The sequence below is a fragment of the Tenrec ecaudatus genome, chromosome 8 (genome assembly GCF_050624435.1).
Source record: "Tenrec ecaudatus isolate mTenEca1 chromosome 8, mTenEca1.hap1, whole genome shotgun sequence".
Taxonomy (NCBI): domain Eukaryota; kingdom Metazoa; phylum Chordata; class Mammalia; order Afrosoricida; family Tenrecidae; genus Tenrec; species Tenrec ecaudatus.
This window is the reverse complement of record NC_134537.1, coordinates 88941728-88957889: the sequence shown is the minus strand read 5'-3', so window position 1 is coordinate 88957889 and position 16162 is coordinate 88941728. Positions and strand designations below refer to the sequence as shown.

Genomic DNA, 16162 nt, shown 5'->3' with positions numbered 1-16162 from the left:
CTCGTGGGAGAGGGGAGGGACCTGGGTAGGACTGGCCTGAGGCCGCAGCAGAGCCGCTTGAGCAGCTCTCTGAGGGCAGTGTGCAGTTGGGAACCACTCATCGAAGTAAGTAATCACTCTGTCCACCATGTTACCGCATTGTTGCTCTTTCTCATGTCCTGAGATTAGGCCTTGTTTGAATATTCCAGGTTGGTGCTTTGCTATGTTGTGGGAAATTAAAGGAAGGTAAGAGGGTCTTGGATCGGGGAGTGAGGACAAGAAGGGGTTCTTGGCAAGGCCCTGTCTTGCGGTTGGTCCAGGTTATTAGGTTAAATCTCCCCAGGGAAGTGGAATTTCATGTCGGCAGTCAGAACTAGCTCTTGGAATTGTCTTGGAGAAATGGGTTTGGTTTACTAAGGGAGTTGGGGACCCAGTAGTATCTTTGCCTGCCTAAAGTGGCCTGGACACTGCCCAAAGTTAGCAGGCCTCTTGAAGAGGTCCTGCAGAATATTCTGAGTCCAGCTGCTGGAAGGGCAAGCCAGGCAATCAGAAAAGGGAAACCAATTGTTAAGACCGAAGATGAGAGCTGCTGATTCAGAAGGGCTTAAAGCCAGGCTCTGAGGTTTGTGGTTGAGTTTGGTAGCCCTCTTCATTTGAATGACATAACCTTTTCTCATGATAGCTATCGTTTTAATTTAGGTTGCAAGCTACCCTCGAGGTAAATGTGGTTGCTTTTCTACCCCTGCACACAAATAATTCAAGGCCATGCATGAGCCTCAGCAGGTGTAAGCACAACAGCTTTTTCACAGATGAGGAAAGTGAGGTTCCTGTGGCTTTCCCAAGGTCACAGAGCTGGCAGGGGAACTGAGGTTTGCCGACTTCCCATTTGGAGTTCCTTTTGTTACATCGGCCTAGGCCTATTAGGAACTAACTTTCAAACACCAAGTAATTTCACGGTGAATGGCCCTTCAGGTTGGCAAGCTGGCTTCCTGGGACTGTCGGTTCTATAATGACTTACACTTCTGTAGATTGGAAACGCTCTCTCAAGGGACCATGCATGACCAGTCTTCAATCATTAAGAAAGCCAATGCGTTAACACACTGCTGCTTTGCTGACCTGCATCATAGAGGTAACTTTATTCCATGTATTTTTTAGCAAGAAGGTCAAGTGTGCGGGAGAAAGAAAAAAAAAAAGCTTAGCTATGGGCTGCCCAGGCCATGGTTCTATGACGGTTCCTCCCAAAGTTTGTCCTGAACTACAGCATGAATCAAGCCAGAGCTAATGGCATTTGGACCCCCCCCCCCCCCCCCCGCCGCCGCCCTGGTGGTATAGTGGGTTACATTCTGAGCTGCTAACTGCAAGGTCAGCCATTCGACCTTGTTACCAGCGCTCTGAGGAAGAAAAACCAAACTCACTGCCATCGAGTCTCTGCCAACTCTTAATGACCCGACAGGACAGGGTAGTGCTGTCCCTGTGGGTTTCTGAGACTACAACGCTTGATGGAGGTAGAAAGCCCTTTCTCCCGTTTCTACGTCCCTAAAGGGTTTTCAGTCCAGGAAACCCACAAGGGGCAGTTCTAGTCTGTCCTATAGGGTCACTGAGTCAGATTTGACTCAATGACAGTGGGTTTCTTTCCTTTTGGACATGACATGGCCTGATGACTATAGACGAGTCTTGGGTTATTACACAACAGGTAACCCTAGAACAAAGAACTTTATTTGGATTAAACATGCAGGAAGGGAATTCACCCATCTTAAAAATTATACTGGAATTCAGCCCAGAAAAGTAAAACAAAACAAAAAAGCCCAAATGATGTGCCTCTCATGTATATACTCGAATATAAACTGACCTGAGTATAAGCCGAGGTACCTAATTATTACCTGGGAAACCAGAAAACTGATTGACTTGAGTATAACCCTAGGGTGGGAAATGCAGGATGTGAATTAACACAGAGACCAGAGGGGAGAGACGGAGTGCAGCAACAGACACATCCTTACTAGTTCAGCTACTGGTATAAGTGAATCACTACGGGTGCTTCTGCGAATTGGAGCCATCCACATCATAGGACGGCTCTGATTGGTTAGATGTGAGTAAAACATTCAAAGCCCTGCAGTGTCAGCGGGGCTTTGAATGAACAGCGGAGGAACGGCAATCACCCGTGAGATATTACACCTCACTGACCCATGTGTAAGCCGAACCCCAGTTTTTCATCATATTTTTTGTGCTGAAAAACTCGGCTTAGACACGAGTATAAATGGTAGTTTTGGATGATTTTCTTGCCACCAAAAACTTACACGCCAGAAGGGTAATTCCATGATGTCAGTGCTAGAGCAATGGAGGAATGATGTGTGAAATGCACAAGGTTTTTCCCCAGGTTGCCTCCCATAGTGTGTGCCGGGCCGAGGATGCTGCTTGCTAGCACATGTGGGTGACTGTATGCTTGGAAGGTCAGCTGCTTAGAGGTTATCTCCCTGAGGGCATCAGCCATCTAGAGCAATCAGACTATAATCTGTCCCACCCTCAGTAGGGCCCACTCCCTGCCCATAAGGATAGTGGATGATTTTCCTGAAGGAGAGCCCAGAGACAAGGTCAAGCCCACTCAGGAGGACCAATGTTAGGCTGCCATCTTGAAGCTAGGCTCCACCTACCTTGTCACATGTGTACCCTTAGGGCCGTCCCTTCTGATTGCCTGTCCACCCCTAGCTTGTCCCTCTGACTGATGTATGCCTACTGCACAGCCCCTTCCCATTATGATGTAATCGGGGGAGCTTGCACATCCCTGAATGCATATATATGTTGTGATCGGAAGTGTATTTGGCTTTCTCCGTGGACATGGCTGCTGAGATCATGGCCGTCCTGGAGGTGAGCATTTGTATGCCTTATCTTGTCTGATGTTTGTTTAGTTTTACCCCTCCGGTACACAACCGCCCTTTGCACCCTTCGATTGTGGGGCTGGTACCCCACAATAAGGTATTAACCTGTCAGACACTGAATAAGAAAGATCATAGAAGAACTGATGCATTTGAATCATGGTGCTAGCAACGAATATTGAAAGTATAGTGGACTGCCAAAAAAAATCCCAAATGTTCCTTGGAAGAAATACAGCCAAAATGCTCCTTCGAGGTAAAGCGGGTGAGGCTTTGTCTCACATACTTGTCGTCAGGACATGTCAGGAGAGACCAGTCCCTGGAGCAGGACCTCCTGCTAGAGAATTGGAAGACCCCGACAAGATGGATTGCCACTGTAGCTGCAACAGTATTCTCATAGAAACTCGCAAGCCTGGTGCAGGTTTGGGTCATGTTTTGTCCCTTTATACATAGGGAGCAGTACTTAACACGCTGTTACAGTGAGAATGTGGGGTCAGGAGCAGAAGGCCCAATCTCAAACTCGAACTGTGGTTCTTATTTCAAGGCAATAACCAAATGAACCAATGCTACCATTTACTGGGTATGAAAGGGGCCCTGCTCAGTAATGGACAGGTCGGGAGGTTAGAACCCATCCTCGACTCCTTGGGGAAAAGTCTGGTGGTATCCATCGGTGAAGATTTAGCCAAGAGTTTGGGGTAGAAGATTAGGGGTTATCGAGAAAAGGAAAGAGGTAGGATAGGAGAGGGGGAAAGAATTGACTAAAAAAGCGTTGGTTAGTCTGGCGGTCAATTCTAGAATATTGCCCTCAGTATGCCGTCAAAGGGAGCCCCGGTGGCCTTGTCTTGGGCATTGGGCTGCTAACCAAAAAGTCAGCAGCACTCTGAAAACACCAGGTACCCCGGAGACAGAGACGGGCTTTGTGCTCCTGCACAGTTAGGCTCAAACCCACAGGGGCAGTTCTAGTCTGTCCGATAAGGTGGCTGGGAGTCAGCAGCCACCCATGGCGACGAGTTTTTTTGACTTCCCATGTCAGGAAGGTGTTGTTCGGTGCTGTTGTTCATGGACTCCCTATGGATAATGGGACAGACGCCAGGCCTTTACCCATGCATGCCCTTCTCCCTCAGCCACCAGATATCCAGAAAAGGGGGGACCTCACTGAGATATGGAGATGATTCCCTGAAGGGAACCCCCCCCCCAGCTTTCTGTTGAGCACATTCCCTGTAAGTGGAAGGGGGCGACCTGGGTGTGTGTCTCCATGTCTGTAATTTACCCAATAAGAAGTGTGCTATTATTTTACAGATTTGTCAACTGAGGCTTGCAAACGTTAATTTGCCCATGGTCGCTGATGGAAAGGGGTTGAGCTAGGTGAATCTGCTTTTAATACTTAACCTCCCCACCTCTCTGTTGCCTGCGACACTAATCATTTCATCTTCCCTGATTTGTGAGGCTCAGGAAAAGTCCTCTTGTTTCTTGTGAACACCAGCACTTCCAAGGGGTTCATAGGCGGGCCTCTCCCTTGATTACACAGTGAAGACTGGGATTTTTTTTTAAAAAACAGCCGAAACGGGAACAGAATTTTGGCTGCGATTGTTTGAGCATTCATTCCCCCCTTATTTGTGTGTGTATGTGTGGAGGTGTGTGTGTAAGGATGAGGACACCGGCACTTGAACAGATAGAGGATTAGGAGAATATGCACTCCTCCATCCTTTTCAACAATGTCGGGACCAGCCCTGCAGACAGCTCTATGGGGTCAGGTTCCCCAAGAAAAGCTTAAAACCCCAAACAAAGCAAACTCACTGCCATGGAGCTGATACCCACTCAGGGGCCCTGCGGGACAGGGTCGAACTGCCTCAGTGGGTTTAGGAGACTACCTGGAGTAGACCGCGCGGGCTTTCTCCCGCTGGAAAAACTTCCTTCATCCTCTACCATCTTGGAATTTCCTTCTCTGACTCAGGCATGCCCCGGGGCCTTAAAATAATAATAACGACAAGAAGGCATTTAATCTGGCCTTCCGGTGTCCAGTGAGGGGCCAGGGAGGGAAAGGGATCTTTTTTTTAAAGGGCCCTGCGGAAGAAGTGGGGGTCGGGGAGGGGCTGGAAGGGAGCCCGAAACCAGTGCGCAGCTCCGCTCTGGACTTTCCCTGCACGTTGGGAGCCGGCAGGAAAGCCCAGGGCGGGGGAAGTCGGGCAGGCGGGAGGCTGGCGGTGCGCTCTCTGGGCGCAGGCGTGTGGGCGCCTCTGGCCGGGCTGTCCCCAGAAACGGGGTCATGGGGGGCAGCGAGCATTTTGGGGACCTGCGTCCCCTCAACCCCCCAGGCTGGGCCCCTGCCCCAACGTGTCATGGACAACTCTATCCTTACCAGCTCATTTCGTGCCCTCGGGCCTCCTTCCTGCTCCCCTCCTTCCAGGGCATCGTGTTGTGTGGGTGGGTGCCCTGCAAAGACGTGTGCCCCTTCTTATGTTAGGTCTCTAGCTAGATTTCAGCCTCCGTCCTTGGCTCCACACGAGAAATATTTCACGCTGAAGCTGGGCTCGTGATCCAAGTGAATTTAATGAGAGTTAAAAGAAGCTTCAGATTTTACGCGGCACCCATAGGATTCCTTTGACCATGCGGCGTGGCAGAGGCTGCTCAGGGTCAAGCAAGGATCTCTCTCCTCCCATGAAGATGACCAGACAAGCCAAGACAGGACAAGCCAAACAAACCCCCTCTCCCTCTGGGTTCCTGCCTTTTCAAGGATTCCCGGGGGAGGCGTGGTGAACAACCCCAGGTCGATCCCATTGGCTGAATTGCAGTCACCTGTCCCAGATGGGCTGCTCCAGGTGTAACGCCCATCCGCTCCCACCGGGAAGATCCAGCTTTGTCCTATGCTGGCTCTCCTGTGCATGCATAAATGGACTTCCCAATTCCCTAGGCTAAGCTACCTAACACCTCCTCCGACGGGACAGGCCAAGCCCCACAGGGACACCTCTTGTTCAGAAGAAGAACCCGCCTTCCCGGAAATTTGGCGCTTCCCTACCTGGCCTTACCACCTGAACCTGGTTCTTTAGTCTAACCCTGCGAGGGAGCCCCCTGAACGCTCCTCCAGTATCTCACCCAACCTGCACAGTGCCTGCCCGGCTGGGCCAAGAAGAGGCATGGCCTCAGGCCCAGGCATGTGTTCAAGCAGTTTGCACCTGGCTGCCCCTGCCTTCCGAGGTCCTCCGCTTTCTCTCAGGCAGCCTCTGGCTGCACCACCCCAGGCAAGTGGCTCTTGGCCCACTGGGTACCCCTAAGACATCTGGGCCTAGCACGGGGCTGCAGCAGCCACTCCCGAGTGCTGGTGCTGTAGTGGATACACGCCAGGATGCGAGCTGTAGGGTAAGCTGTTTGAACCCACTGTCTTCTCTGTAGGAGAAAGACGAGGCTGTCTGCTCCTCTAAAGACTGATGGCTTGGAAAGCTTCTTACTAGTCAGAATCGACCTGTTGGCGATGGGTTTTGGTCTATTGACTAGTACTCATTAGAATTCAACTCAACAGACTAGCCAGGAGCACTGGTAGTGTAGCGGTCCCATGTTGGGCTGCAAACCTCAAAGTCAGCAGTTTGAAACCATCAGTTCCGCCACAGGAGAAGTAGGGTTTCTACACCCTTAAACTCACAGGCAGTTCTATTTACCCCGTCCCATAGAGTCACGATGAGTCAGCACCGACACGATAGCAGTGAGTTTGTGTGTTTTTGTGTGAACAGACTAAATTCTGGAATGAGATTACAAGGCAGCTGCGGTGGGTTGTGGGGGCCGCTGGGGCAGGAGGCCTTGCAGTGGCTGTGAGTGGACTAGGAGAACCCGAGGAGAAGATGGAAGCACCGTTCTGTGACAGACTTCGCAGCTGAACTGACTTGTCTGCCACCTGGGGAGCAGGGTTAGACTCCAGTCCTGACACTGTCAGTCTGGGAAAATGGACGGAGGGGCAATCAGGGGATGGAAAGCCTCGAGGTGTCACTCTTTTAGAAAACTGCTTAGGACATGCTTCCTTCTTTATGCAAGGGGTTCCTCTTTCTGGTATGAAATAGAATTGCGGCCCGCGGGAGGGGGCCGGTGGGGAAGGAACACCAGCAGGATCCCAAGGCTAGGCTCGAGTGCCCGCCCCCACCCTGGCCCCCTAGCGCCCACCCAGGTGGCCAGGCCCAGCCATGATCAAGGCTATCCTCATCTTCAACAACCATGGCCAGCCGCGCAGCTCACCAAGTCCGACCAGCCCTACAGTGAAGATACATGCACAACAAATCATCAGGGAGACATTCCATTTGGTATCTAAGAGAGATGAAAATGTTTGTAGTTTCCTAGAAGGAGGATTGTTAATAGGAGGATCTGACAACAAATTAATATATAGACATTATGCAACATTATGTTTTGTCTTCTGTGTGCGTTCTTCAGAAAGTGAACTTGGCATTTTAGATCTACTTCAAGTATTCGTGGAAACATTAGACAGGTGTTTTGAAAATGTCTGTGAACTGGATTTAAGTTTCCATGTAGATAAGGTTCCCAATATTCTTGCAGAAATGGTGATGGGGGGAATGGTATTGAAGACCAACATGAATGAGAGTGTTACACACATTGATGCATAAAATAAACTGGAGAGATCTGAGGCTGGCTTAGCAGGAGCTCCAGCCCGTGCGGTATCAGCTATAAAGAATATGAATTTTCCTGAGATCCCAAGAAATATTAACATAGGTGACATCAGTATAAAAGTGCCAAACCTGCCCTCTTTTAAATGACAAAATTAAAAGGCTGCTCCCAGGTAAGATCCTGGGGGAAAGTCATCCAAGTTCACCATGCAGTTGTTTACCAAAAACAGAGGAGGAGAGTCTTCACTTTTGTTCTTGGGTTTAAGTCACGGTACTCTATAGAAGTTGTACAAAATCAGTATGCGAAATTCAATGTTGCTTTTCCTGCTCCCTGATTTTAAAGAAATTGAATAGTTTTTGTTGTTGTTTTTCTTTTTCTAAACGGCATTCCTATGCTCACCTAAAGGCAAGCCTCTATGTATTGGCTATTACAGTATTTTGCAAAGTGTTTGAGATATTTCCCTAATTATGTACAACCCCAAATGCTGGTATTTTGTATGATCACAAGTACAGCCTTCGTTAACTCTTCTGCTTTTCGCCATCGTGGTTTTTTAAAGAACCGAGTATGTATTGCATGAAAACATTATGACCTTGTCTCTTAGTTTAAATAAACTCCAAGGTAACTGGACTATAAAGCACCTTTCTGTTTGCCTGATATCTACTTTAGCAATAATTTTTTTTTTAATTTTAACAATTTATTAGGGGCTCATACAATTCTTATCACAGTTCATACATATACATACATCAATTGTATAAAGCACATCTGTACAGTCCCTGCCCTAATCATTTTTTTCTCCTCTTTTCTTTTTTTACATTTTATTAGGGACCCATAGCAATAATTTTTATGTTCTTCCGATTCAACAAAGTAAATAAAAGTATATTTTATCACTGTTAAAAAAATAGAATTGCATGTCCCCAATCTGGCCCTTGTTGTCCCACGGGGGAGACTGAATGTTTGCCGTCACTGTGGGGGGTGGATGTTGACAGCTACCTACTCTCTTTCTCATGGAGGAAAATCTGGGCAGGCTCCTTGGAGCCCTGGTTGCCTAGTGGTTAAACTGCAAGGTCAGCAGTTTGAAAGTACCCGCCATCCTTTGGCAGGAAGATAAGGTTTTCTACTTCCGGTAAAGAGTTAGAGGCTCAGAAGGCCACAGGGCAGGGCTATTCTGCCCTAGGGTCTCCATGAGCCAGCATCAACTTGATGGCAGGGTTTGTTTCATGCTGGTGGTCTGTCTAGGGAGGAGCCAGTGTGAACGGTGCTGCCAGGAGACAGGAATGCTGGGTTCTGGTTCTGTCGGCACCTGGGTGTGGGATCTGAGGCAAAGCATTTGCCCCTTCAGAATGTGGTTCTTGTAGAGAGAAAAAAAGGTCCAAGAGAATGAATTATTTTGTTTCTCCTACCCCAAAGGGATGGATACATTGATGTCTGAAAAGAAATAGTAAATATCTGTTGAAAGGCGTAGTAGTTACATAATCTGGTAGCAATTTGAGAGGATTAGGAGTGAAGGGGTGGAGTCTGGCCTGTCAGTCAAGATATAACCAATGAGGCTTCTGTGTGGGCATGGCCTTCTGAGAATTATGGGAAATGCGGTATTTCCTCCTTGGAGGTGAGACATTCTCCCTCTCTGCCCACTCCCTTGGAGACTCTCTACTGACAAGACACATGGTGCCATGCCCTGGGAGCTGAAGAAGCCATGTGGACCTACCCTGATGCAACCAGACCTCTGGAACCGGAGAAGCCACATAGAGAAGCCTGCCAGCATTGAGATAGATGCTTATAACACCACTGGATCCACAAGACTTCCAACCCACTGACCTGTGATCTTCCTGCATTCAGCACCATTGCATGTGTTTCATGAGTCTGAAGAGGACTTCATAGATTGGTATCAGAAATATGGGCTAACATTGGATTTATGGGCTTGGACTGGATTGGGCTGGGATGCTTTCTTAATGTATAATTACCCTTTATATAAAACTCTCTCTTATACACACATGAGTTTCTACAGATTTGTTCCTCTAGTCTACCTGGACCAACACAAAAGGCATTCAGGTCATAACTTTTGAGAGAGTCAAGTGCTCCATAAAGGATGGGTATCATGAAGGTGGTGGGTCCCCACACTGTCCCCTCTGGAGTTGGGTGCATGTGCCCTGAGTAGTTGGACCACTCTCTTCTGAAGCCTCAGTCCCATATCTAAAGCCTGCTTCTTGGCCCACACCTTCTTTCCTCTCTGTGGCCTGTGTTTGTGGCTCTGACTGCAAGGGAACCAGGCAGATGGAACTAGACTTCCCGACCCAGCCCCCCAGCTGGGTAGGGGCTCTCCTGGAAGCCCTTCCCTGCAGGACAAACCCCCCAGCTACTGGAGGTGGAGCCTTTTGGCTTGGGACCGAAGGTGTGGTGGGTGGTGGTGAGGGAGTTGTGAGGTTGACTCTTGGCACGGGGAAGCAGATGGCAAGGGGCTGCCCTGGAAAACAGGGAGCTTGTTGGCCTTGGAGGGTTTGAAGGCCCTCATCCTACCCGCCCATCTGCTCTCCCTACATCCCAGCTCCTCCGCCACTCCTTGCAACAGGCCCTGAGGGTCCAGAGGGCATTTTTATTGTTGAAGACTATGCTAAGGAGAACTGACTTTGGAGCCTGAGCAACCCCAAAGGTTGCTGGGGGCTTGGAGTTCACATTCTTCAAGGCCAAGCTCAGGTTCCACCTCTCGGAAGCCTTCCCTAATCACTACCCTCCTCTCCCACCTGCACTTCACCCCAGCTCCTGCCTCTTTCCTGTCTGACCATTTTCAGTATGGCCTAGCCTATCTCTGTGATCTCACCACCACCACCAACAAAAACAAACACAAAAAACCACAAACACAAAAAGCCAACTAAATTCACTGCCATCAAGTTGATGCTAAGTCACAGTGACTCCACAGGTCTGAATATCACAAACCCTGTGAGTCTCCAAGATGTAAGTCTTTACAGCACCTGAAAACACCATCTTTCTCCTGAGGGGTGGCTGGTGGCTTCAAACTGCTAACCTTGTGGTTCACAGCCCACTGTACCACCAGGGCTCCTGTTATCTCACAGTAGGGTTGGCTTGAGGTCTCCTCTGGCCCAGACAATAAGACCCTAGAGTAGTGGTTCTCAACCTTCTTAATATCGGGACCCTTAATACAGTTCCTCATGTGGTGGTGACCTCCAACCATAAAAATATGTTCGTCGCTACTTCATAACTGCAATTTTGCTACTGTTATAAATCATCATATAAATATCTGATGTGCAGGATGTATTTTCATTGTTACAAATGGAACATAATGAAAGCATAGTGATTAATCACAAAATGAAATATTTATTTCTAATGACAAATCAATGAAATTTTGTCTTGAAGCACGGTGCAGCATGGATAACAGTCTTCCCACTGGGTACTCATGTGTGGATGTATCTGCGTGTGGGCGGACCCTCCTGGAGACAGATAGAGAAATGGTGTCTCAGTTCCCCAAGACCATTGGAAATATGTGTTTTCCGATGGTCTTGCATGACCTGTGAAAGGGTCATTCGACCCCAAAGGGGTTGAGATCCACAAGTTGAGAACCACTGTCCTAGAGGCAGGGCACATGCTATATATTTCTCTAATTCCTAAATCCCAGGCATCATGATTCAGAACTTACCAGAAAGGAGCTAGGTTTGGAAACAAAGAAGTCCCTAAGGTCTTTCAAGGGCTAGTAGAGATCTCTGCTAGCAGAGATTCCACAGAGTCCACAGTGACAGCCCTTGCGTCACCCTGAGGGGCAGTGGATACCTCGTTTCCACTTTCCTCTCCAGAGTGGTCTCACTGGGGTCTGAGTTTGAGGGCTCACTGTGCCCTTTATGAGCTGTGTGACCTTGGACAATTTTCTTAAGTTCCCTTTTTTTCCTATAGCTTCATCTATATAATGGTGCTGAAAATAGCCCTACCAAGGAGCCCTGGCAGCACCAGTAGTGAAGCCCACAGTTGGTAACTGAAGGGTTGGTGGTTCAGTGGGCACAAGGCCTGGCAGTGTGCTTTCCTCGAGGATGTCATCAAGAAAACCCTAGGGGGCCCGGTCCCAATCTCAACTATGTGGACAGCTGCCCCTCCCCTGAAAAGAATTTACTTTAGAGGACAGCACTGAAGTTGCAGCCCCAGGAGAGGGACATGTCTGATCAGAACACACAAATGAAGAGGGAGGAAGAGAGAGTGGAACACATCCTGGCCCACCAAGCCTTGAGGACAATATTTCTGCTCAGAGCAGCCAATCCACAGACAAGACCAAATGACCAGCCCCACTGTGAGATAGGACATCCCTAACTGACCCATAGCCTTACAGGGGACAACACTAGAGACACAGTGTGGCCATTTCACCCGATCTGATCCCACTACACCAAGGCAAAACAGTAAGGGCGTGCAACAGAACAGCAAGGGGGAACAGAGCAAGGAAGTCCCCAGAGAATACCAAAAATAGACTGGGGCTCGGCCTTGGTGCCCCAACAGACTTGACCAGAAAATACTCCTAAAGGCCAACAGTCCTTGAACTAACTACAAGCTTTTCTTTCTTGTTGTGGTGGGGGTTTTTTTGTTTTTGTTTTTGGTCATTGGCTTGTTGTTGTTGTTTTGTTGCTTGATTTTGCTGTGTCTTGTTTTTGTGCATGTTATTATCTCCTCAGGTCTGTCTAAATAAGATAGGCTGGATGAACAATCTGGAGGAGAAAACAACAGGACTGATAGTTCCAGAGGGACATGGGAGAGGGGGTCATGGGGGGAGGGGAAGAAGGGATATTAACAAACCCAGGGACAAGGGAACAAGTGATCCAAATCAGTGCTTAGGAGGGTATAGGAGGCCTGTTAGGGCATGACCAAGTGTAATGTAACCAAGAGGAATTACTGAAACCCCAAACCCTCATGGAAGAAGCACACCAGCCTGTGTGATCACAAGGTGCCGAAGGGATCAGTCATCAAAGAACAAAAAATCATAGCATTGTGTGCTCACTTCCCCGATACAATCGCTGAAGGCAAATGGGTGCATAAGCAAATGTAGTGAAGAAAGTTGATGGTGTCCGGCTAGCAAAAGATATAGCATCGGGGTCTTAAAGACTTGAAGGTCACAGGGAATCCAGGGCAGATGATCCCTTTAGGACCAGTGGTGTGAGTGGCTATACTGGGAGCGTAGAGGGAGGGTGGGTTGGAAAGGGGGAACTGATTACAAGGATCTACATGTTACTTCCTCTCAGGGGGATGGACATCAGAAAAGTGGGTGAAGGGAGACGTTGGACAGGGCAAGATATGACAAAATTATAATTTATAAATTATCAAGGGTTCATGAGGGAGGGGCGAGTGGGGAGGGAGGGGGGAAAATGAGGACCTGATGCCAGGGGCTTAAGTGGAGAGCAAATGTTTTGAGAATGGTGAGGGCAATGAATGTACAAATGTGCTTTACACAATTGATGTATGTACGGATTTTGATAAGAGTTGTATGAGCCCCTAATAAAATGATTTTTTTAAAGGTTTGAAGGTAAACAAGCGGCCATCTAGCTCAGAAGCAACAAAACGCACCTAAAGAAGCACACCAGCCTGTGTGATCACGAGGTATCAAAGGGGCCAGGTATCAGGCATCATTAGAACAAAAATCATATCATTGTGAAGGAGGGGGAGTGTGGAGTGGAGACTCAAAGCCCATCTGTAGGCAATTGGACCTCCGCTTATGGAAGGGTCTTGGGGAGGAGACAAGCCAGTCAGGGTGCAGTGTAGTAATGATGAAACATACAACTTTCCTCTAGTTCCTAAATGCTTCCTCCTCCTTCCCCCCACCCCCCACTATCATGATTCCAATCCTACCTTACAAATCTGGCTAGACCAGAGTATTTACACTGAAACAGATAGGAACTGGAGACACAGGGAATCCAGGGTCGATGATCCCTTCAGGAGCAGGGGTGAGAGTGGCAATACTGGGCGAGTGGAGGGAGGATGGGGTGTAAAGGAGGAACCGATTACAAGGATATATATATATATATATATATATATATATATATATATATATATATATATATATAATCCTCCCTGGGGGATGGACAACAGAAAAGTGGGTGAAGGGAGATGTTTGACAGTGTAAGATATGCCAAAATATTTATAATAATAATTTATAATTTATCAAGGGTTCATGAGGGAGGGGGGAGCAGGGAGGGAGAGGGGAAAATGAAGAACTGATGCCAAGGGCTTAAGTGGAGAGCACATGTTTTGAAAATGATGAGGGCAAAGAATGTACAAATGTACTTTACACAATTGATGTATGTATGGATTGTGATAAGAGTTGTATGAGCCCCTAATAACACGATGAAAAAAAGAAGAAGAAAACCCTAGAGGACAGCTCCTCTGTCACGAGGGGCTGCTGAGTTGGAATGACTCAGTGGCTCAACAACATAATAGCTAGAATGGTCACAGCACATAGCACGATTGTGAGGAGCAGAGGAGTGACACTGTGCAAAGGATGCCCAGGCCCCAGGTTACTTGGGTCAGCTTGTTCCATTCAATGTGTTAGCCCACAGACTGCACTCAAGGGCCTGTGGCCCTCCTGCTTCAGGAAAGACTCATCTAGGGACCTTCTGTTTTGTGTTGTGTATTTTTCTTGTCTTGCTGGTCATTATGTGGATGTCCTAACGGTGTATAAAGCATTTTGCTGGGTGTATTTCTTATATCTGGAAGGATTGTTATACGCATTTTGTTGCCTCTCTGTGCCTGCCTCTGGTGTTCTGGTCCTAAACTCCAGATTGAAAATAAACACCTGGCCCAAAGTGTCAGATATTGAGTTTTAAAGAATGTAACGGGGTTCTCCGTGTGGGATTTCTCTATTTTCCTTTCAGGCTTGCTTGCCTCTGTGCCTAATCGGCACCTTTTTTCTCTCTCTTAAGGGATTGGTTTACAATGAATGCCCACAATTTGTGCACCTCAAAAAACTGAATTGAAACTCTTGTCCAATTGATGTAGTTATAACAACAGCAACAAAAAGAGCAGCCAACATCTCATGATATTGGTTTCTTGGTTTCACATCATAGTTTCATGGGTTCAAGTTCATGGGTTCACTAACGTTTTTAGTGCTTTTGTTCTACTTCCTAGTCCATGGTGTAATGGCTGACGTCTCACAAACCTGCAAATGTCTGTCTGTGGCAAAATAATTGTTTTCTATGCATCTCAGAGCAAAAGAACAAGGGGAGCCAGGAGGAGGATGATGATAATGGAATGTGTGGGTAATTGGATCCTTGAACACCTATCTCTTCTACCGTGAGACCAGAAGAACTGGAAGGTGCCTGGCTATCCCAGCAGAACATTTTGATCAAAGGTTCTCTAGTAAAAGCTTAATCAAAAGGGGGAAACGCACCATAAAACTTCACATTTTATGAAGTCATTGAGGTTGGCTGAACCCTGAAACTATTGTCAGAGATCATCTTTAAAATGAGAAACCATTGGCTCTCAACCTTCCTAATGACAGGACCCTTTAATACAGTTCTTCATGTTGTGGTGACTTCCAAACCATAAAATTATTTGATTGCTATTTCATAACTGTGATTTTGCTACTGTTATGAATCAGGTGACCTCTGTGCAAGGATTGTTCAACTCCCAAAGGGGTCATGACCCACAGGTTGAGAACCGCTGCCTTAAACCAAAACTATCACCTGATGTCTCCTTTAAACCAAACAACAGATAAAATGAAATGAAGCTAAAACTAAAAACATCTGCCTTGAGCATTGTGTTCTTTCCAGAGCTGTCTACATGAGCTCAAACTGACAACAGAAATAGGAAAGATCGGAAACAAGAGAGATATGAGGGGCCAGCACCAATCCCAACTACGTGGTAGCTCCCTCTCCCCACAGAAGAATTCACTTCAGAGGACATCACTGAAGCTGCTGCTCAGGGAGAGGGACACGTCTGATCAGAGCACACAGGAGCAAATGAAGGTGGAGGAAGAGAGTGGAGCACATCTTGGCCCACCAAGCCTTGAGGATGATATCCCTGCTCAGAGCAGCCAATGCACAGAGAGGACCATATGGCCAGCCCCACTACGAGATATGACATCCCTCACTGACCCAAAACCCAACAGGGGACAACACTGGAGACACAGAGTGGGAATTGTGCCCGATCTGACTCCACCACATTGAGCCAAAACACTAAGGGTGTGCAACATAGCAGCTAGGGGAACAGAGCAACGAAGTCCCCAGGGAATACCAAAAATAGGTATTGGGGCTATGGTGTGGAAAACACTCCTAAAGGTCAACAAACAGTCCTTGAACTATTTACAAGCTATTCTCTCTCTCTCTCTCTCTTTTTTTTTTTTTTTGCATCACGCTATTCTCTCTTTTTTTGTCATTGGTTTTGTTGCTTTGTTTTGCTCTGTCTTCTTTTTTGTGCATATTATTATCTCTGCAGGTCTACCTAGATAAGATAGAGTGGGATAAACAATCTGGAGGAGAAAACAACAGGACTTACGGTTCTCAGAGGGACATGGGAGAGGGGGAGGTGGGGGGAAAGGAAGTGGTGTTAACAAACCCAGGGACAAAGGAACAACAAGTGACCCAAAATCGATGGTGAGGAGGGTTTAGGAGGCCTGGTAGGGCTTGATCAAGAAAAATGAGAGGAATTACTGAAATTCAAATGAAGGCTGAACATGATAGTGGGACAAGAGGAAAGTAAAAGGAAATAGAGGGAAAAAACTAGGAGGCAAA

The 16162-nt window shown here is 47.5% G+C and overlaps 1 protein-coding gene across 3 annotated transcripts; it reads left to right on the top strand.

Moving 5' to 3' along the window:
* The first annotated feature begins 7015 nt into the window (after positions 1 to 7015).
* LOC142454398 (AP-3 complex subunit sigma-1-like) lies at positions 7016 to 7651 on the top strand. Of its 3 annotated transcripts, none has more exons than XM_075555717.1 (2): positions 7016 to 7291; positions 7472 to 7651. In XM_075555717.1, the coding sequence occupies exons 1-2, from the start codon at positions 7016 to 7018 to the stop codon at positions 7598 to 7600; spliced, it is 405 nt and encodes a 134-aa protein (XP_075411832.1). In that variant the 3' UTR covers positions 7601 to 7651. The 3 variants fall into 3 exon arrangements, with proteins under 3 accessions (XP_075411832.1, XP_075411831.1, XP_075411833.1); XM_075555716.1 differs by having other exon boundaries at positions 7016 to 7363; XM_075555718.1 differs by having other exon boundaries at positions 7364 to 7610.
* Positions 7652 to 16162: the final 8511 nt, after the last annotated feature.

Excerpts from the sequence above, each read along its gene's own strand:
- LOC142454398 (XM_075555716.1), top strand. The coding sequence starts at position 7,016 with ATGATCAAGGCTATCCTCATCTTCAACAACCATGGCCAGCCGCGCAGC. Across the intron at positions 7,364-7,471 it reads TAAGTTTCCATGTAGATAAG|GCTGGCTTAGCAGGAGCTCC; the intron begins GTTCCCAATATT and ends GAGAGATCTGAG.